Here is a 21,967-nt window from a genome sequence, read left to right on the forward strand (position 1 = left end):
AGTTATCTACATAGCAATGTGTTCTACACATCAGCAATAAAAATATTGGTTTTTAAAAAAATGTATTTCCATTTCTCTATAAATGTCAAACTTGAAGTCATACTTAACCAAAAACATGCATAAGCAAAAACAGCTGTTTGCAGTTCAGGGATCTCCACCCTTAGTCAACATTTTACAGTATTTCAAACAAATAAAACATATTTGCCAACCCATATGTTTCCAGTCAATTTTCTTATACTTTAGGAATGCAAAATCTAACACAAGATTTCTACTGAATTTAGAAATGTAACTGACAAACATATTCTTTTTGCAGGATTTCATTCCATTTTGGTCTGTTAATGAAAGTCCTTAGGGGACTTTCCTTTCCTCAAATTCATTTAAGCTACGCTAGCATATTTAGAAGACCAAAATGAAAATGTAATTAATAGTTTCCTTTAAAATGTGGTTTTTCAATCAAGTAGACTGCTTGTAGTTGTCTACTGATGTCACTGCAGTGCAGTGTGGATCATGAACAAAAGTTTTACTGCAGTGTGGATTAATGAGGTAAGGTACACTTGCATTTCTGAATTATTTCTTTCTGCTCTAACACCCTCAAAGGTATATCTTCTGTTAACATGGTACAGGAACTTCTCAGTGGTTGCTTCCAGGTTCAGAAACTTTTTTCCAAGAGAGATTAGATTGGCACCCTCTTTGCTATCCATCCATAGGAAGGTGAAGGCCTTTTTCATAACCTCCAACATTTTACAGATGAAAACTGGGAAACATAGCCAATCATTCATTTTCATTCATTCATTCATTCATTCAACTTTTATTAGGCATCATTTAATTTTTATTAGGCATACAACAACATTTACAATAAAACTTCAGGATTATTATAACATTTAAGCCATACTCTTGTTGCCTCCACCAGAAAATTGGCCATTAGCCTGGTAATATCAATGTGATGAAGATGGCAAAAAAAAATGTTAATAAGGAAAAATAGAAAAGCTACGTGATGCTGCGGCAGTTTGCTTTTGCCTCAGCCTACTGGCAGTGGCGTTCCTGCCCAGTGTGTTACCCGCTTTGGGGAGGTGGGACCTCTGGGGTGCCAGGTTTTTGGGAAGGGGCCAAAAATGCATTCCCTTCACCTCGCTGGCATGGCACGGCCCTCTCAGCAGCCTCTCTGAAGGCAGCCACCTTCCCCACACCTCCCAAGTCCTGCGTGCCCATGGCCACACAGGACCTGGAAGGCAGATGCATGCTCCCCCAGGGGTGTACTACTACCCCACAGGATGACACCCCTCTCTGTGATGTCACCTGGTGCAGTCCGCACCACCGCATCCCCCCCCCCCCAGTGATGTAACTACCTATTGGGAAGGGCAGCAGTATACCACCACTTCGCCTCCCATTGCTGTTGAATTAAATGAATACAAAACACACTGCAGAACTAATCCAGTTTGAGACTGCTTTAACCCTCCTGGCTCAATGCTAGGGAATCCTGGGAATTGTGGTTTTGTGAGGCATTTAGCCTTCTCTGCCAGAGAGCTTTGGTGCCACAATAAACTACACTTCCCAAGAATCCCTAGCACTGTGCCAATGCAGTTAAAGTACTCTCAAACTGGATTATTTCTGCAGTGTGTTTGGGACTTCAGTCTTGCATTTTGAACTCATACACAGGACAGAATTATCTGCAGACACAAGATAATCCTGCAATTTGGAAATATGCCCAAACACATTCCCAGACACCTTTCTGAAGGAGGGGGGAAGCAAAGCAGGCAACTCCTTGGAAACAGCCCCATGATAACTATATAGCATAAAACGGTGGCTGATAGTGGGGAGAAACATCTAATAACTAATAATAAAAATCTAATAATAATATACCTGGGAGTGGACTGCTGTGTATACACTACATCTCACCCCTCAAAAGATTTTTAATAAAAGGAGAAACTGCCCCTAAACATGCTAATGGTGCATGGACACTGAATGACTGTTATTGGTGGGAGAGAGGGATAATGGCAAAACAGGGAGGGGGAATTATGGTGTGTCAGGAACCCTGGACAGAAGTGGGTTCCAAATGTTATATGTGATTTTCAAATTATTATTATTATTATTTGAATATTGAAAACTTATGGAACTAGTTGTCCCAGGCAATGAGAAAATTTAGATGTGGAAGACTATTTAAATAAACTCTAATTTGACAAATTATGCTTGGAACAAAAGCAAGGCCTGAATATCCCTGTGACAACTAGTTCCATAATCTTTAATTTCAGCTCAGAAATTTTTCTCAAATCTTGTTTGCTTGAAAGATTCTTGAATCAATTCCCATATTTTAATAATCCTTCCCTTATTCCATTTTAATGTTTCCTCTCCCTTTTATAAATGGCTTATCAGAAAATAACTTCTCTATTGTGTTAGCTTACATTTTGGACAGCTCCTGGTTATTTATATGCTAGCTATGGGCTTTAAGAAGAGAGAATTTCTAAATATAAAAATTAATCACAAAAGGTGAGTAATCCATTTTGCATCTTTCTAAACCACGAAGGAGTGCAGGTGGTCTCAAAAGATGAAGCATAAGAATTGCATTTTGCTGTTCGTGACTATTTTTTTGACAGGCTAATACCTTGATTCTAAACATTTTTTATCAGTGTATGGCACTGCTAAGTAGCCTGATGTGATCTTGTCCTGTCGACAGTGACAGACTTTCCCTAAAACAGGGTGGGAATTGTGTGGCAAGGGTGGAGGGGAAGGTACTGAGGAGATCTTGGGGTCTCCTGGACTTCCACCATCCCTCTCCCATATTTTTTCAATTAAAACCCACCATTAATTTTCAGCTCAAAATCATGGGTTGCACTTTTATTGTTTTTAATTTAAAAAACATTTCAGGTCTATATTATACACTATGTTAAAAATAATTCTACAAGCCACCCAGAATTGACTTCCAGTTTTTGAGGCATCTGTTCTGGGTCTTACAAAGGGCCAGGAATACCCCAAATGGTCCACCATCCTTCAGAATATGCCCACCTTGGAAGAGCTGTTTTTCAATTCCAAGTCCTCGAATCTTTTGACCACAAGGGCAGTGGCCATACATACCGGGTTAGTGGGGACTGTAGTTCAAAAAAGTAACTTTTCCAAGTTCAGGCTGAATTGCCACTTCAGCAAGAGAGCTCAAAGGTGACTTTGCACACACAATTAAAATGGAAATATTATTAAGGCACTTTCTAAAATGTCTGTGAAGAAATATGTGTGCAAAACGTATTTGGTCTATGGACAATCAATATTAACAGAAAATATCTTAATCATTTGTGTTCTGCCTCAGACATCCAAATAACATTTACTTGGATACAAGCCCCAAGGAAATAATTGATTGATGGGAATATTGCTTAATAAAGACAGTGAGGATCTGGGGGACTCGGGATGTGTTTTTTCTTATAACATTTGAAGCTGCCTAAAAGGGTGTTAAACCACTGGTCCATCTAAGAAGACCCTGATATCAAGGATTTTGGCAGTGGCACACCAGGATTTTAGACAAGGGCTCTCCCAGCTTTGCCTGAAGATGCCAGGGACTGAACGTGGGCCTTTTGACATGTAAAGCAAGCGTTCTACCACTCAGCCAAAGCACTTCTCTCAAGAGCTACAGGATCATAAGTGGGTGACTCAGATTCAGATCCTATGTTTCTTCTCATGGGCAAATTAACAAAGAAACCCCCATTCTAAAGGATTCTAACAGAAGATACAGATTTCATTAAACTTTGATACCCACTGATAAATGAGGCTAACCAAAATAGTCAGAAAATCCCTTCTCCAGTAACTCATTTGATCCTATGAAAAAACACAATGGGAATTGCCCCTTCCTTTATTTCCTACTTAACAAAACTAAAAAAACCAAAAACCTATGCTGTCAAAGCAAGTACTAATGCTATAATTCAATTGCTATAATATTATTTATTATTTATTACATAACATAACAGCTTTGATTATACTCTATGTGAGGCGGCTGTTGAGGATGACTCAGACGCTGCAGCTAATGCAAAATGCAGTAGTTAAACTGCTTATGGGAACACCATACAGAAACTCTGTAACACCAGTTTTTAAAGAATTGCACTGGCTGACAATATACTTACAATCTGAATTTAGGATACTTGTTATGACTTGTAAAGCTCTAAATGGTTGAGAGAGGAGCTCCTCTCCCTTCATTTCTCTGCCTAAGGTCTGAGGTTTGCTGGAGGGGTCCTTATCTGTGTCCCATTAGTGAGGGCAATACTCTTTTGGAAGATGTGGGAGAGGGCTTTTTCTGTTGTGGCATTCCAGTCATGGAATACTATAGCCTTAGAGGCTCATTGGCACCAATGTTGCCATCACCCCAACACCAAGTAAAAGCATAGTTGTTCACCAATGCCTTTTAGACCTAACCAGTTTTACAGTGGGCTCTTGGTATCCACTGAGGTTTGATTTCAGGACTTTCCATGGATACAAAAATCCGTAGATACTCAAGTCTCATTATAAACTATGGCATGAGTAAAATTGGTGTCCATTGGCAAAATCAAGGTTTGCTTTCTAGATTTAAAACAAAACAAAACACATTTTCGAGCCATGGATTGTTGACTTTGTGGATGCAGAAAATCCATAGAGGGCCAACCATATACAAATCCATGCACATGCATGGTTTTATATGCATGTTTTAACTGACAGAATTCAGACACATTGCTGTGTTAGTCTGGAATATTGCTATGCAAAGGAATCTTGTAGCACTTTTGAGACTACTGAGCAAAATAACTTGTAGCATAAGCTTTTGTAAAATTGGTCTACTTCCTTACATGGCTGGCCATCTACGAAAGCTATGAAGTGTATGAAAGCTTATGCTACAACTTATTTTGCTTGGTTGGTTTCAAAGATGCTACAGGATCCCTTTGTAGAGTGGGTCTTTGGTATCCACTGGGGTTTGGGACCAGGACCCTTCCCCCTCATGGATATACCAAAGTCCATGGATGCTCCAAGTCCCATTGAACACGATGACATAGTGAAATGCTGTCCTTTATATAAAATGACAAAATCAAGGCTTGCCTTTTGGAATGTATATTTTTTAAAAATATGTTCAAGCCATGGATGTTTGAATCCATGGATACAGCAAGCTGACTGTATACTGTTAAAACTGGCTTTAAACTCTTTCAACTATTTGATTTTTGTAAGATTTGGATCTTTTTTTATGCTTACATTGTTTTGATTTGATCAGGCTGAGTTTATTGCATACCATCCTGAGATCTTTAGGGTGGCTTATAAATATTTTAATATATAAATCTGTTACATAATCAAATCAAAACCACTAAAGCCATTTTAAAAATAACTATCTGATTGAGGTGGGGCTGTTCCCATTCCTGCTCTCTTTATTTGTGTGTGCCAAGAACAGGTTGAATCTTGGATAGTACCTTTGTCAATATGTGCTCTACCATTTATTTGTATTTGCCTGGACTTGGCTTCTTTTCTTCAATCCCATTTTTGGAGATGGCAGTCTCGGATAACTCCCTTGAAGTAATCAAGTTACATCATGAAAGACATGGAGAGCTTTGAAATTAAACCACAGGAATGGTGAAGCCCTGATTGAGCTTGAAGTCAATAGTAAATTCCTTGTGTGCTTCAATGGGGTTTGGCTTTTAGCTCTGTTCCAATTAGTATACGCGTAGCTTAGTCCATGAAGAGTTTAAATGCAATATAAAATCAGTAAAAAGATATTGCAAGTGGAAACCATGTCCGAATAGAGTCAAGCTGCTAACAAGCCCATTAAGACACTGCACATAATAGGAATGGATTGTTTACATTCTTCAGTGTGAATGATGCAAGCATAGTTCTGTTCATTTTTAAAATCTCTTACTGCACAGGAGACAGACCATTTTGAAAGAAGGTTGTTAAAAATATAACTTAAAATGTATAAATTCAGGGCTGGACAACTTGTTGACATTCAGATGTATCACCACGCTGGCTAGGACTGAAGGAAATTGTAGTCTTAACAACAAAGGTTTGCCTTACGGTCGCCATAAATTGGAAACAACAATACAGAAGTGCTTGCTGCACAGACATTTATTCCGGAGTAAGGCCTTCAAAGAGAGGCTGTGTGGTGTTGTGGTTTGAGCATTGGACTATGACTCTGGGGACCAGGGTTCAATTTGCCGCTTGACCACGAAACCCACTGGGTGACCTTGGGCAAGTCACATGCTCTCAGCCTCAGGGGAAGACAAAAGCAAACCTCTTCAGAACAAATCTTGCCAAGAAACCCCCATATTAGACCCCATAAATCATAAATGACTTGGAAGGCACAGAACCACAAGGCCTTCAGAACGGAGTGACCAGATGGCATAACCGCAAAGGAGGGCAAGGCACTGCAAAAAGAAGGACATTGAAGAAAAATGTTGGACATGACCAAATAAAAGCTAAAAACTCACAGAAATGTATATTCCTGCTTCTTAGTCATGCTCCAAATGGAGGACATTTTAGAATTTCTCCTGGACAGAAGGCTGAAATGTAGGACATACCCTGATAAAGGAGGACAACTGGTCACCTTGACTCAGAACAACTCCATTATGATGCCGCATTGACGCATTTAAATTTCTAGGAGTGTTTTGAGCTTTTATTTGGTCACGTAATCTATTTTTCTTGAATATCCTCCATTTTGAGCATGGCTAAGAAGCACGGGACTTACATTTCTAAGAGTGTTTTGAGCTTTTACATGGTCACATCCTTTATTTTTCTTGAATGTCCAACATTTTGAGCATGGTTAAGAAGCATGTATTTACATTTCTATGTGTGTGTTTTTTTAGCTTTTCTTTGGTTATGTCCTCCATTTTTTGAAAGTCCTCCATTTTGCACATGCCCAAGCAGCAAGAATTTACACTTCTGTGAGTATGTTCTGTAGCTTTTCTTTGATCACATCCTCCATTTTTCTTAAATATGTCCCATTTTGAGCATGGCTATGAAACATTTGTGTTTCTACGAGTGTGTTTTGAGCTTTTCTTTTGGTCATTCCCTCCATTTTATTCAATGTCCCCCATTCCAAGCATGCCAAAGAAACATGAATTTTCATTTTTGTGTTTTTTAGCTTTTATTTCATCAGGTCCTCTATTTTGAGCAGGGCTAAGAAGCATGGGTTTACATTTCTAGAAGTGTTTTGAGCTTTTCTTTGGTTATGTCCTCCATTTTTCTCCAATGTCCTTCATTTTGAGCATGACAAAGAGACATGAATTTACATTTGAGTGTATATTTTGTAGTTTTTCTTTGGTCACATTCTCTGTGTGTATCTTAAATGTCTTCCATTTTGGGCATGGCTAAGAAGCATGCATTTGTATTTCTATGGGTGTGTTTTTAGCTTTTCTTTTTGGTCATGCTCTCCCTTTTTCTGGCATGTCTTCCATTTTGAGCATGCTCATGAAGCATGCACTTATACTGGTATGAGTATGGGTTTTGTTTTTTAGTTTTTCTTTGGTCAAGTCCTCCAATTGTCTCAAATGTCCTCCATTTTGCACATGCCCAAGCAGCATGAATTTACATTTCTAGGAATGTTTGGAGCCTTTCTTTGGCCACGTCCTTCCTTTTCCTTCAATGTCCTCAATTCTAAATAGGGCCAAGGAAGCATGGCTTTCTATTTTCCATGGATATTTTCAGCTTTTCTTTGGCTACATCATCCATTGTTCCTTCAAATGTTTCCACTTTTGGGCCTGCCCAAGAAGCCTGCATTTCCATTTCTACCAGTTTAGGGTTTTGTTTTTGTTTTTCTTTGGCCACGTCCTCCATTTTGCACATGCCCAAGCAGCATGAACTTCCATTTCTGTGTTTTAATGCTTTGGCCACATCCTCCATTTCCTCCCAGACGTCCTCCATTGCTGCCCAAGAAGCCTGCATTTCCATGTCTACCCGTGTAGGGCTTTTTTAAAAAATAAAGCTTTCCTTTGGCCACATCCTCCATTTTCCTTCACATCCCTGCCAGCCTCTTGAATCTTTTCCTTGGCCAAAGTCCTCCATTTCCCCTCCACGCCTGCATTTTCATTGCTACCATTGTGTGGGGTGGGTGTTTTGTGTGTGTGTGTTTCAAGCTTCTCTCTGGCCATTGGTCCTCCATTTTGTGGTGCCTTGCCCTCCTTAACATCTGGTCACTCTAAGCAGGGACAGAAAACAGATAGGCAGGCCTTTCTTTTCCTCTTCCTCTCCCTCCTCTGTCTGTCTGGGGCAGCAGCACCCCCTGAGGCTTGGAGCAAACCCTGAGGAAAAGGAGGAGTAGAGGAGGAGGAGGAGGAGGAGGAGAAAGAGCAGCAAGAGAGAGAGAGGCGGGCGTGGGTTCTTCCCAGCCCGCCCTCCCTTCCTTCCTCCCTATGAGTCAGGTATTTCTCAGCCTGGAGAAGAAGAGGAGGAGGAAGAGGAGGAGGACTAGCCCTCAGGTGGAGAGCCTCCATGGAGAGGGCAGGGGCTCAAGGCACTGGAGGGGAGGCAGCGTCTGCAGCGGAGGGGAGCCACAAAAACACCACCCCTCCTGCTGCTACTACCAGTAGTAGTGGGGGTGGTAGCAACAGCAGCAGCCGGAGCAGCAGCCGCCCCACCTCGGCGGGCTCCTCGCCTTCCTCCTCCTCCACCAGCCGAGGGTTCCCTGGGAGGCAAGGGCTCCCCTCAGCAGCCCCTGGGACTGGCAGGTCAGAGGGAGGAGGAGGAGGAGGAGGCAGCAGTAGTAGCCCCAGTCCTAGAGGGTCGCTCCGGAGGACGGAGCCAGGGCTGGAGGGAGCCCTCAGCAAATACACCAACCTCCTCCAGGGATGGCAGAGCAGGTAAGGCTCGGGGAGAGGAGGGGGGACTCGAACACAGCACCTCTTGGGACTGGGGAGCCTGGGCAAACTCTTCCCTTCTGGTCCAAAACGCACTCCAGAAATAATCCACTTCCAGACCGCTTTAACTGCCCTGGGGATTGTTGTGGCGCCAGAGCTCTCTGGTAGAGAAGGAGGAATGCCCCCACAAAACTACACTTTCCAGAATGGCACCAGAGCTCTCTTTCCAGAAAACTACAGTTTCCAAAGCTCTGTGATAGAGAAGGAGGAACGCCGAACAAAACTACAGCTTCCAGAATAGCACTAGAGCTCTCTGGTAGAGAAGGAGGAATGCCCCACTAAGCTAAAGTTTCCAGAATTCCCTAGCATTGAGCCAAGGCATTTAAAGTGGTCTCGAAGTGGATTAGTGTGTTTTGGAGCCCTGTGTCTGCACTGGAGGGATAATACCCTGGTTTGGTAGCACTTGAATGGCCCTGGCTCAAGACTGGGATCCTGGGAATGGTGGTTTGTTGTGGCACTGCTAGAGGCAAAAATGGAGGGCATTCCTAGCAGTATCCACACTGCGGAAATAATCCAGTTTGACCCCGCTTCAACAGCCGTAGTTCATTACTGTGGAATTTTAGGAATTGCAGTTTGTTTGGAATAGCACAACAAACTGCAGCTTCCAGCATTCTCTAGCATTGAGCCATGGCTGTTAACTCGGGGTCAAGCCTGCTTTCTGCAGTGTGGATGCAGCCTTAAGGGAAAATAAATAAATAAGGAAATTACAAAATAAAAGGTAAAAAACAACACTCCTATCAATATAAACTCATGCTTCTTGGTCCTTTTGAAAATGGAGGGCGTTTTGAAATTCCTCCTGGACAGAAGGCTGAAATGGAGGATGTGTCTGGGAAAAGGAGGACATCTGGTCTCACCCTGCACTAGAGCAAAGCAAACCTCTGGTGCCACAACAAACTACACTTCCAAGAATTCCATAGCATTGACCCATGCCTGTTAAAGTGGTGCCAAACCAGGTTATTTCTCCAGTGTGGACGCAGGCTCACTAGCAGTGACCTGTTTTCCTGCTTGCTCCAACTTCCTTTCCTGCCACATCAACCGCCTTCCTTCATCCCACTCTTTCCGCCTGTCTGCCATGTCCAAGCCTCTTTTTTTCCTGCCAGAGTGAAAACTGTGAGTGCTCCAAGCCTTTCCTGGCTGCCCAGAACAAGAGATTTCAGCTGGTGTTGCTTGTTACCTGTTTCCACACAGCCATGAAAGGCACAGGAGCCCTAATCAGTTTTTATTCTGGCCACCATGCTCACAGGTTCCACAGCTTCTTGGCATCTCGCAGTGTGTTTTGAGTGTTGGACTGCAGACCAGGATTCGATTCCCGCCTCAGACCTGGAAACCCACTGGGTGACCTTGGGTGAGTTTCACTCTCTCAGCCTCATGGGGAACCTCCTCTGAACAAATGTTGCCAAGATAATGCCATGATAGGTTCACCTTAGGGGCGCCATGAGTTGGAAACAACTTGAAGGCACATAATAACAACAACAAAGCTTGTGCCACAAGGAACTGTGTTCTTTGTTAGGGTTCTACTGTCGAACTCTTGTTTCGGTGGCAATATGTTCATTGTTAATTGAAAGTGAATCTTTCTGTCTCTGATTTGAAGGCAGGATAGTGCTCTTTAATGTATTTATGTGGTGCACTTAAAGCCTTTCCTTTCATGAGCTCAAGGTGGACATTGGTGCATCTCATGATGTCCAATGTGGGGGACCTGTGAGGTTTGTTCCTTTAATGCACCAATAACTAGCACCCTGTTTGTGTCCCTTGCTAAAACATGTTTCTTTCTTTTCTGAAACTACACAAACTACTAGTCAATAGCTCACAGACTGGCATTATCCTCAGACTATTACTTTGAGTTTGTTGCTGTTGCTGCATGCCTTCGAGTCATTTCCGACTTATAACGACCCTAAGGCATAGGAGTCTCTTGGCAAGATTTGTTCAGAGGAGGTTTGCCATTGCTTCCCTATTGGGTTTTCCCATTTTTGTCTTCACAACAGCCCTGTGAAGTAGGTCAGGTTGAGTGAAAGTGACAGGTCCAAAGTCATGCAAGGAGTTTTGTGGCTCAGTGTGGTCTTGAACCTGAAAAGCCTCAACACTCAACTTGTTTACAGCAGGATCAGGCTAGTGGTAACTGCTGGGCAAAGACCTTTGACTTGTGAAGCTTGGCATTTGATGGCTCCCAGTTCTTAATAGTATGACTACAAGTTCCTGCTGAGAAAGTCCACTTTCTGCAGCTTTGTGATACGTGGGGTAGTGGTTCTGCCGATCATCTCCGTAAGGGCAGGCAGGCACTATGTGGGTGTTTTTCTTGTAGTCATCATGTGCCCAGGACTAGCCATGCACATAATTTGAACTACATTTGTTGATGAGGCACACATGATTGAAGATGCATGTGACTGAAGATAGTGATCTGTTCCTCTCCTCCTGTTGGCTCATGATAATCATCCTATCATTTTCATATTTTGGGGTATTTTTAAGGATATGGGGAAAGTGGCTAAAATCCATGGAAGGGCAGAAACTTTATTGGGACTAGCCGACATATTTGAAAATAGTGAGCAAGCTTTTGAGCTCTTGTTCATTAGGCTGAATGTTAAAACAGAGCAAGATCCAGAAGATAAATAGACCTTGGACATCTTAAACTAACAAAAGCATTGCCCATCAGTGGATATTCAGAGCTATTTCTTGTGGACAAACATGGCTCCTATTTTGCTTTGTATGTCCATTACAGAAAAAAAACCCCATCATTTCACTGTGTGCCGCTGGTGGAAAAGAGGTTGTGAAATATTTTTGAAAGCAGGGTCAGGACTCCTCCCTTCTGTCCAAAAGCCTTGGGATTTGGTGTAAAGTGTAGCTGAACTTGCATTTTTCAAAACGACAAGCTTTTATGCCATTCTTCCTGCCCTGCTTTTCTTATAAATTTCTCGTACTTGTCACAACTTTTTATTCCCACAGCAAGAGCTGTATTGCCCATTCTCCATCCCCATCCTGTGCATTTCCAATTCACATTGGGATAAATGTCACTCATCCGCATCTGTTGGCTTGGTTCCTACTGCTTGCGCTCTCTCTCTCTCTCTCTCTCTGTGTGTGTGGGTGTGTGTATGTTTGTATGCATATTGACAGATGTGTTGGATTTGGATGCTTCCTGACTCCCTTCTCTCGTTGCTTTTATGGGTTAAAAGTTTTGAAATGTGCAATATGAAGCATGTAGATTTTAGAAGAACAGCATGGTGGGAGATAGTCAGTTCATGGAGGGGATAGAGAGAAACTGCTGTCACATCATACTTTAATCACAGGCTTAGAGAAACAAGAGTGGTTGAAATGTGCTGATTGGGCATAGTACTAAAATCTTCATTTGGGAAATTCCATGATACCTAGGGCCCACTATATGACCAAACCCTTGGAATATTTCGGCCATGACCGGATTTGTTGTTGTCGTGTGCCTTCCAAGTTGTTTCTGACTTATGGTGATCCTAAGGCAACCCTATCATAGGGTTTTCTTGGCCAGATTTTGTTCAGAGGAGGTTTGCCATTGCCTTTCTCTGAGGCTGAGAGTGTATGATTTGTCCAAGGTCAACTGGTGAGATTCATGGCCAAGCTGGGAATTGAACCCTGGAACCCTGAATCCAACACTCAAACCCATTTGCTACACTGTCTTTCCTATTGAAACAACCATTACAAATCATTAGAAGACATGAAATCCCATAATAGAATGTCCCCACATTTTCTGCAACTATTGAATGGTCTGGAGGAGTCCACAAAAATAATTTTGAATTAATCAAGACCTTTGTGATGATCTTTTGTCAATAATAAGATTAGGTATAAAATTAATTTACTGGATTAGCTGTTGTTGTCGCACTTACTTTAACTAGGGATGGAGAAAAGTATAATAGATTTCCCACTTGATCCATACACATTTATAGATATAAAATAATCTTTTTAAATGTTCCTAAATATCAAATTGGGGAGCTGGTGTTTGATTACTGCAGGTGAGATTGCCAGTTATCAATGTTTTTTCATTACAGTTCTCTTGTAACTTCTGACAGTACCTCCTATATAAAAAGATGGGAGGAAAGTAAAAAAGGATTCTTATGGAACCTTTAGGCTAACCATTTATCCCAGAACAAGGCTTTCATGAAATACAGCCCATTTCTTGGAATGGCTTCAAACCCACCCACTTACACAGCTTATGGTGAAATAAATTGTTCATTACTTAAAGGTCCCATAAGTCTCCTTCTTTCCTCCTTTCTCTCTTTTAGTATCAAAACAGACTAATGTGACTATCTTCTTCAAAATAACATTTCCTATATCTCTGCTCAGAAGTAACTAACTGAGTTTAGTGGGACTTACTCCCAGAGCTTAAAATCATAGCCTTACCCCTGCCCCGCAGCTGTCCATTTCCATTAACAATAATGCTGTGATGATGCTCAGGACTCCAAACTACCATCTTACTGTACTACGTGGTTGTGGATGCCATCCATATGGCGCCATATTCACTGTTAAATCAGAATTTCCATGCCTTGCTTCGTGGGTGTATTTTCCCAGTAGGCGTAACTAAAAGCCTGTCCTAATGTACAAAGATTGGGTGCAGAGGGGGGAAAACATCTCTTCCTTATTGGTATGAAAAACCTTTGTGTTTGACAATACTATTTAGGTTTGTGTATCTTCCAGATACATTATGAGCAACCTGTTCTATTTTGAAACCAGTCTTCTTTCAGGTTGCTTGCAGGTGGATGCAAGCAGCTGTAAAAAATAAGTGTGTAGTAGAGAATGTTGGTGGTGTGATCTGTGAATGGATGTAAAGCTGACTGTTTTGTTATTGCTTATTAGAGCTGAAGTTGTATTTTCCTAAGATAAAATGTATAATGTTTTTAACAGCTTAACTTGAAAAACTGTTAAAAATTGGCAGAGGTGTTTGGTTGATTCTTTATACATTTTTTATCCGTGACCAGCTACACATTTTGCTAGATACTTTTAAAAAGTGGGTTATGGAGGCCAAGGCTGTGATCTCCTGGTTAACAGGTTCTCTTTAGAGCTTTAAAACATGATTTCCACAAACCATTGGGTGAGGGCATGAGATTCCAGAGGTTTTTATCCAAAACCCAGTGTTTTTGATCTCTAATTGTGTTGCTGTAATTTTACCATATTCCCATTAGATTCATGGAACAGAAACTAGGGAGTGAGCAAGCGTCTCTTTTGAAGGAACAGAATTTGACCTAAGAATTGTTATTTCTTCCCTATTACCAGGAATTGGAAGTGGTGACTGTAGTTTTTTAGTCAATATTGTCTTACTGCAGTTGATAGTGTTGGATGAAAAAAAAAGTATTCTGTATATCATGGGATCTCAGGACAGCCTATAATAAAATTTAATTTGACTAATTAAAAAAATTACAACATGAAATATAAAGTAAACAGACTAAAACATAGTAAATAATTTGACAAGTTTAAAATCAGTTAAAACAGTTTAAGATAATTTAAAACAATGCACACGTGCATAATTCTGACAAAGTTGCAAGGTAGACCCATTGGTGTTCAAGTAAACATGTTTAGGTTTCTTCTTTTTTGGCAATATCTTTTTTTAATGCAGGGTGACATAACTTTCCCTGCTATTCTTAACAGAGTGTTCTGACTGTGGGCATGCCATGGATTTATACAATGCCATTGTAGGATACCTGCTCTGCTATTTTCAGACATTTGCTAGTTTCCAAAATACCCTAAAGGCACTAGAGCCCTTCTGATCTTGGAAGCTAAGCGGGTTAGTACTTGAATGGGCAATAACCAGGTGTTGTAAGCTACATTTCAGAGGATGGAACTGGCAAAACCACCTCTGTGTTTTCCTTGCCTAAGAAAACCCTATGAAATTCATGGGGTTGCAAGTTGATAGGAAATGTGAAGGCACAATACACTTCTAGGGCCTGAATCTGTTGGTTTATTCTCTACTGTGTTTCTATGAGCTCTTCTTCCTTGAGTGGGTGGATCATTTATTTTGAAAAACATTCTTAGTGTAAATGTTAAGTAATATTCCAGTGTGCTTGGCTCTTACAGTTACATTGCATCATCTGACCTGACATTTTGTTGCTGACTCACCAAGTTTGAAGAGAAATAGTTGAGTCCTGCATTTTCACTATCTTGAACACTTTGTTGTCATCTGCAGATGTGACTACAGTATGTTCCTCTTTGTTGTTGACTCTGAATAAATTCAGTTGCATTATTCCAAGTATAAATCCTTGTAGGAAGCAGTGTTTACTTGTCCTTTGTGAAAAAGTATCTTCTCCCTGTTTAAAATATTTCTTTGCCACTTCAAAGGAGAAAGCCCTCAGAGCAATTCCTGCACTTCGCTTACTCCTATAGTGAGTGAGAGATCTATGAGAGTTTTCAATATTGTGACAGTTCAGTTCTTCAGGATCTTTGGCAAAAAGTTATGTCAAAAACATGCTGCAAATCCAGCTCAGTGTTCACTAAATCTTCCATGTAGCATTCTTAGGGATGCTGCTGTAGAACTTCTACTAGTTTAGTGAGTCAGAGGTTGCCTTTGCAAAAGCCGTGCTTGTTCTTCTTGGAAAAGCTCTTTACCTATTCCAGTTGTGTGTTTTCTTTTGTTAGCGTTAATGCCCACCATGTAGCTAGGCAGAGATTACAAGTGTATAACTTATTCTGTCAGCCTCTACTCAGTCCTACACTAAGGATATTAATTTGAGACACATTCGGCAGAAGGGGAGAAGTAAAGGAAGAGTGTGGTGAGGAGAGAGATCTAGATGATGTGTGGCCAATAGTGTTACCACCAAGGTTTTTTGTGAGAGTCTCAGAAACTTGTCAGAAATTCACAGTCTTGGGGAAAGGAGGAATTCTTAAAATATTTATTGCTCAGCTATAGAAGATGTATCCCCTCCTTCTTCGCTGTATACAGCTTATTGCTAGTTCCTGGAATCATTCAGCGCTCCAAACTGATGAAAGTGGGGTTTTTGGGTTTGTGTTTTTTTTTTTTTTGGCAGTACTTCTACTTTTATAACTAAGGTTTAAATCCAACTGCTAGGCCCAAGTAGATAAGAGCCGCTGAATGAATTGCTGAATGGCAAAATAATATTTCTGTAAATCCCATTGAGTCACTGGATCTGCATTAATTCGAAAACGAAAGGCAGTCTTCTATGCCAATTGTAGTGCCAATAAATGTTTGAAGTACAGATGTAGGCAAGCATACCAGGGGCTGGAATTGTGTGACTATTGTGATGTTGGATTGCACCTCCCAGCATCCTCCACTATTGGCTGTGGTGGCTAGAGTTATTGGGAATTACAGTTCAATGACATCTGGAAGGCTTTACAGTTCTCATCTTTGATGTATGCTGGTACATACCACTGAGGTGCTTCACATCCACTGGATCAGCTGTTATTTTACTGTAACTGCTAGTACTCTCATATCATGCTTGAAAAGTTTTTTTTTTCCATTTAGGAAAGAAGCAGATTGTGAAGCAGTAAGTTGCTGAGGGATAGATCTATTAAAGGGGGTGTCTAACATGGTCAACTGTGACTAGTACTTGATGGGAGATCACCAAAGAATGCCAGGTGCTGTGGGCTATATTTCAGTGGAAGGAATTGCCAAAGCCATCTATGAAGTACAGTATTCTTTGCCTAAGGAAACCCTTTGGAATTCATGGTGTCGCCAAAAGTTGACAGGTGACTTGAAGACATGTACACACAGGGTTGTAGCCATTATTTATTGAACTCAGTGCACCATTCTAGGCGATTATTAACTTGCAGATGCCCTGGCTAATTGAATACTTCAGTTTTGTAGATGTATTGTGCAGAAGGAATTAATGTGTAAACCATTACTCCATTGAGATGCAAGGTGTACTTCATGATCTTTTGCTCTCTTTGAAAGTTGTGATGGTGTAGAAAATTTTCAAGAATGTAACAGTGTATAATTAAACACAGACAGACAGACAGACAGTTAAACACCCTCACTGAACTTTCACAGATTGAGGCGCAGTTCAGTCAAAGGCCAGCATATGGGGTTCCACTGATTTCAGTGGGAAATTTATGCATATGGCCATTATTTTTCATTTTTATTGAGTTAATATGCAAAATTCTTATCATGCTACAATCAGATTATAAATTACAAGCTAGTTTTGGAAGAAAGTATTCCTTAGGGGAATTGCTCTATATAAATTAATGGCTGTTATTCTGAAGTATTAATCTCTTGTCACACTGCTAGAACATCAGTGTAATTTTATTGGGTCAGCAGACAGTTAAGTCAAAGTTGAATATAAATCATACCTTAAATCTTAATTAAGTACAAGTTCCTCCAGAACAAAGGTGGAAGTGGTACAGATACTGTTGGATTGCAACTCCCATTAGGCCATGCCAGCTGAGCCAATGGTGAAGAGTTCTGGAAACTGTTCAGAAAAATTTGGTGTTAGACATGTCCCCCAGCCCTATTCTAGGGGTATGATTATGCAGATGCTTAACATTACATGTACTAGAAGGTGGGTTATGTTTCATGAGTCACTATACTATTAGACGTTATACTGATATAAAAATATTTGATAGTACAGTAGTTACATTATGATTTAGACTCTTAGTATTTTAAAGGGATATTTAGCTTTTAATTCCTCCCACTTATCTATTCTGTAGGAAGTACTGTGGGAAGTACTTAAATTATCATCAACGGGGGGAAAATCTGTTCTGTTCATATTAGTAAGGAATAGCACAGTTCATCCTCCCTTTGCTATTATCCAGTGTTTGACATCACATTGTAGTATCTGTGCTTCCTCATGTTTGTGTTGTATAATATGAGCTGGTGTAATTATTTTGTATAAATAAAGTTTATAGAACAGACCAGCCATCTTAGTGATGGATGGCTGTGAGAGAGACAGGAGATTTTATTAGGTTATCTCACATCATCATCTCAGAGGGATATTTTGTCATCATCTCAGAGGGATGTGAAAAAGTGCAGCCTGCTGGTGCTGGGAGCTATGAGGCCCCAGTTTGGAATCCCTAAAGCCCCTTGACATCCCTCTTTTAAAAACAAAACAAAACTGATTTTCCCCAAATTTTGTTGTGTTTTGGAATTCTATTATTTCAAAGGATTTCCATCACAGATATATTATTGGTTTAAAATTTATATTAGCTCCTTCTCTCAGATTTGGATTCCAGTGATTCTTGGTTCATCCTCAAATCTTGGAGTTTATTTCCTCTTCAATACATAGAAGAATTGCATATATTATGAGATTAAAGTAATATCTATGAGATGCATGAATATTAAGATGTTAATTCTGTAGATAAAGCAAAGTTAAACCTTGCTTACCCACTGTGTAAACCAAAGAAATAGCACTTATCCTAAATCTTCCAAATAGGGATTTTGTGAAAAAAAGGTACATAAGTAATGAAAAATAAAAATCATTTTCTATCTAGACTGTGATCCAGCTTGGTATAGTAGTTTGAGTTCTGGACTGCAGGGCTTGAATACTCATTTTGCCATGGAAACTTACTGGGTGACTTTGGGTAAGTCATATTCTCTCAGCCTCTGAACAACCCCCTCTGAACAAATCTTGCTAAGAAAACCCTGTCATAGGTTCACATTAGGGTCACCATAAATCAGAAATCATTTGACTGGGTGTACAACAGTGTAGAATATATTGTAAGTACCCAATCTGGATGTGATCAGGAGTGAGTGAGAAAATTTGAGCTGGTCCAAGTGCAGTGTTGAGCAGTTTCTGGTATTCAGTTTTCCTGAACATATACTGTGTTACCCAAAACTGTTGAAGTCTGGGAGGACACCCACAACTGCTATGATTTTAGCAGAATGGTAAGATTAGGTCGGTTCCAAAAAATACCCTACCATGAAAGAACATGTATCTGTGGTGCTCCAGCCATAGAGGATATTGTTCATATCCTGTTCAATTGTTGCATATATGATAAGGAGAGATCCCATTTCTTACAATTTTTTTTGGTTAGCATGACTAACTTGGATCCTATTGTTAAATTGTCTCATTTCCTCTCAGGAGAGAATTTACATTTAGTGTGTTGTAACACAAAATTAATTATAAGAGCTGCTTACTTGAGAGATCAGTTTATCATACTCACAGGGTTTCATGCCATGGTGATGAGTTCATTTAAACACCCGCCTTTTTTTATTTCCTCCACACCCCCATGTTTTAGTTTGCTTTTATTCTATATTTTTGTATTTTATCAAACTTGTTTTTATTCAACTTTTATGTGTCTCAACTCTCTAGCTAATTTTATATGAATTTTATAATAATAATAATAATAATAATAATAATTTATTTATATCCCGCCCCTTTGAGGTCAATTGGGGCGGCTAACAGCAATAAAATACCATACAATTATACATCAAAATTCCCTCCCCCCTTAAAAAATTATTAAATCAATTATAATTAAAACCAACAAATTAAACAACATTAACACATACACATTACAAAACAAAACAGAACAAACAAAACAGATAAAACAGTAAACCACGGTGGCATTTCCAGGGAGGACCTTGGGGACTCCCACGAAAAGAGGGTTCCTGAGGTCAGGGTTATCGATCCCGGAAAGGCCTGCCGGAAGAGATCTGTCTTGACAGCCTTTTTAAAGCTGTCTAAAGATGTCAATTGATGGATCTCATCCGGCAGGTCGTTCCATAATCTGGGGGCGACAACAGAAAAAGCCCTCTGGGAGGTAGCCAAAAGCCTAGCTCTTTGAGGCTGCAGCAAATTCCTCCCAGAGGACCGGAGTGTGCAGGGAGGATTATACGGGAGGAGGCGGTCCCTGAGATAGTTTGGACCCAAGCCATTTAGGGCTTTAAAGGTGATAACCAACGCCTTGTACTGGGCCTGGAAACTAATAGGCAGCCAGTGGAGGGACTTTAATTCTGGAGTAATATGGTCCCTCCTTGATGTTCCTGACACTACTCTGGCTGCCATGTTCTGCACTAATTGCAGTTTCTGAATCAAGCACAAGGGAAGCCCCATGTAGAGCGCATGTAGAAGTGATCCAGTTTTATCTTTGTATGTACTTTGATGTTGTGATATTTGTATTTTACCATTGATATGGTCACTTGACTAATCAATAAACTTGTTGTTGCTGCTGCTATGCTTTTAGGGGAATTTGGTACTTAGTTCAAAGGAGAGATCTGGTCGGTCAGGGCAACAGTGACCTCAGGATTCATCCCAATTGTACCAGCTCCAAAATCACACAGAACTCTAAAGGCGTTTCAGTAGGTCTGAAAATTTTATTAAGGGGAATAAGTGAAATGCATGCATACACGACATTCACACACACATACTAGAGCTAGGAAACAAAGGCAGAAGTGGCAAATAAGGCTTTGCTAAGGGTAATACTTCACTGCTTAGGATTTTGCTTCCAATCAAGGAGGGTCCAGAATGAAAAGAGAGGACTAGATAGTTGCTGTGTAACTAGGGGTTAGCCAGTGTATTGAGGGGCTCAGTTTAATTAAATTGACAGAGTGTCTGCCTGCTTCCAAACTGAGATCGAAGAATGGCTGGTTTGCTACCTTTGAATGGCTGTTATGTATACCTTGAAAATAGCTTGGGGGGGGGGGGCAAAAATGCAAAGTAAAATGGATTAAATTATTTTAGTTAGTTTCCCAGGACAGGAAAGAATGGTCTGAAACTGGATTGAATGCAATGGGTGACTGGTGCAAATACCTCAGACAAAAAGAATTAGCATGTTGGATTGCAAGCCCTTTGCCCTACTATGTGCTTCCAGTCCTATTCCTTAGCCATGATCCCTTCACCCTCTCCAGACATGCTGGAAAATTCCAATATTTCATCAAGCTGGGCTCCCAGCAACCTATTCCCTGCTATCTCCTACATGCAGGAATTTAAGCCTGCCATGGATTCAGGGTGTCCACAGTTGGGTCATTCTTGGGCCACTCACACCAGCTTTATTAATTTTATATGAAATAGGGAGGGGTGAATGGGGGGTTTTAAATCTTGGGGTAACAATCTGTTCCTTTTCAATTTTATTGGCGTAAATGAAATTGTTCATTCACCGAATCAGTGAAATGTACATAATTGTCTGTTTAGCAGTTTCCCATTGAATCATGGGTTCTATGCAATTTAAGTAATTGATTTACAGTTTGTTTCTGAGTACAATTCAGGATACTAGTTATTGCTGATGATGCCCTAAGTGGCTTGGGATTGGCTTATCTTCACTCCTGCATATTTGTGTATCACATCTGAAATCCTGCTCTGTATCCTGTCACCTTTGAGGTGCGCTTGATGCCAACAGCAGGCCTTTTCTGAGGTGGCACCTAGCTTTTGGACCCTCCCCCCAGTTTGATCCCACATTACATACTGTTCATTGTGGTAGTTTAAAGACCTCAGTTTTGACCAACTTTGGTACCTACCTTCTTTGCTCTGACTTCTCAGTCTAGCTCGATTTAGCATCTTAATGTAGAGAGCCAGTGTAGTGTACTGGTTTAGAGTATGATTTGAGATTAGGATTTGATTCCCTCCTTGGTCATAGAAACCCACTAGTTGATCTTGGGCAGGTCACACACCCTCAGTCTGAGAAAACCCTGTGATAGGTTTGCCTCGGGGTTGCCATAAATTGGAAACCACTTGAAGGCACGCAACAACAGCAATAACAACAACAACAAATGATGTTGAATTAGGCCAATTCTTGTAACATATTTAATTTCTATCCATCTGTCATTTAGCTTAGCAAATATGTGTTAAGACAGCCAATGGCTTGTTTATTTACGGTTTGGTTTATGGCAAGATATTATGGCTGTGAGCTGGCCTTGGTCTTTAGTTTTGCAATCAGAAACTGAGACTGTTATGACTAAATCAGGCAGTGACATTTGCCAAGTGTGGGAGTGTCACAGATGGCTTCCTGCTTAGATATAAAACAGCCAGCCCGGGACTAGTCCCAACTGTGTCTCGGGAGGGTACCTTCTAAGTGAGCAACAAAACAAGTTCACGGGAGCTAAATTTAAACCTGTAGTGAGAGAACCTAGTTAGAGAAGAATTTAGGAACTTTTACAGACACTAGCTTTGTTTTGCAAAAGATTTGAAGTTATTAGATGGTTGTGTGTGTGTGTGCGCCCCTTCAAGTCATTTGAAGACAACTTATGATGATTCTAAGGTGAACCTACCACAGGGTTTTCTTGGCAAGTTTCCTCA

At 40.6% G+C, this 21,967-nt stretch overlaps 1 protein-coding gene across 3 annotated transcripts in view; it reads left to right on the top strand.

Moving 5' to 3' along the window:
• The first annotated feature begins 8,371 nt into the window (after positions 1–8,371).
• Positions 8,372–21,967, top strand: part of LOC149309707 (oxysterol-binding protein-related protein 10-like) — an 80,887-nt gene continuing 67,291 nt past the window's right edge. For all 3 annotated transcript variants that reach the window (XR_016281929.1, XM_089532888.1, XM_089532889.1), the window contains exon 1: positions 8,372–8,780. Coding sequence is in view for 2 of the 3 variants with exons in the window: in XM_089532888.1 (XP_089389014.1) it covers positions 8,413–8,780 (368 nt within the window). In the remaining variant the exon portion in view is untranslated. The remainder of the gene's footprint in view (positions 8,781–21,967) is intronic.

This window comes from Sceloporus occidentalis, unplaced genomic scaffold, assembly GCF_023333645.1.
Source record: "Sceloporus occidentalis isolate IW3139 unplaced genomic scaffold, rSceOcc1.0.p SCAF_7, whole genome shotgun sequence".
Taxonomy (NCBI): domain Eukaryota; kingdom Metazoa; phylum Chordata; class Lepidosauria; order Squamata; family Phrynosomatidae; genus Sceloporus; species Sceloporus occidentalis.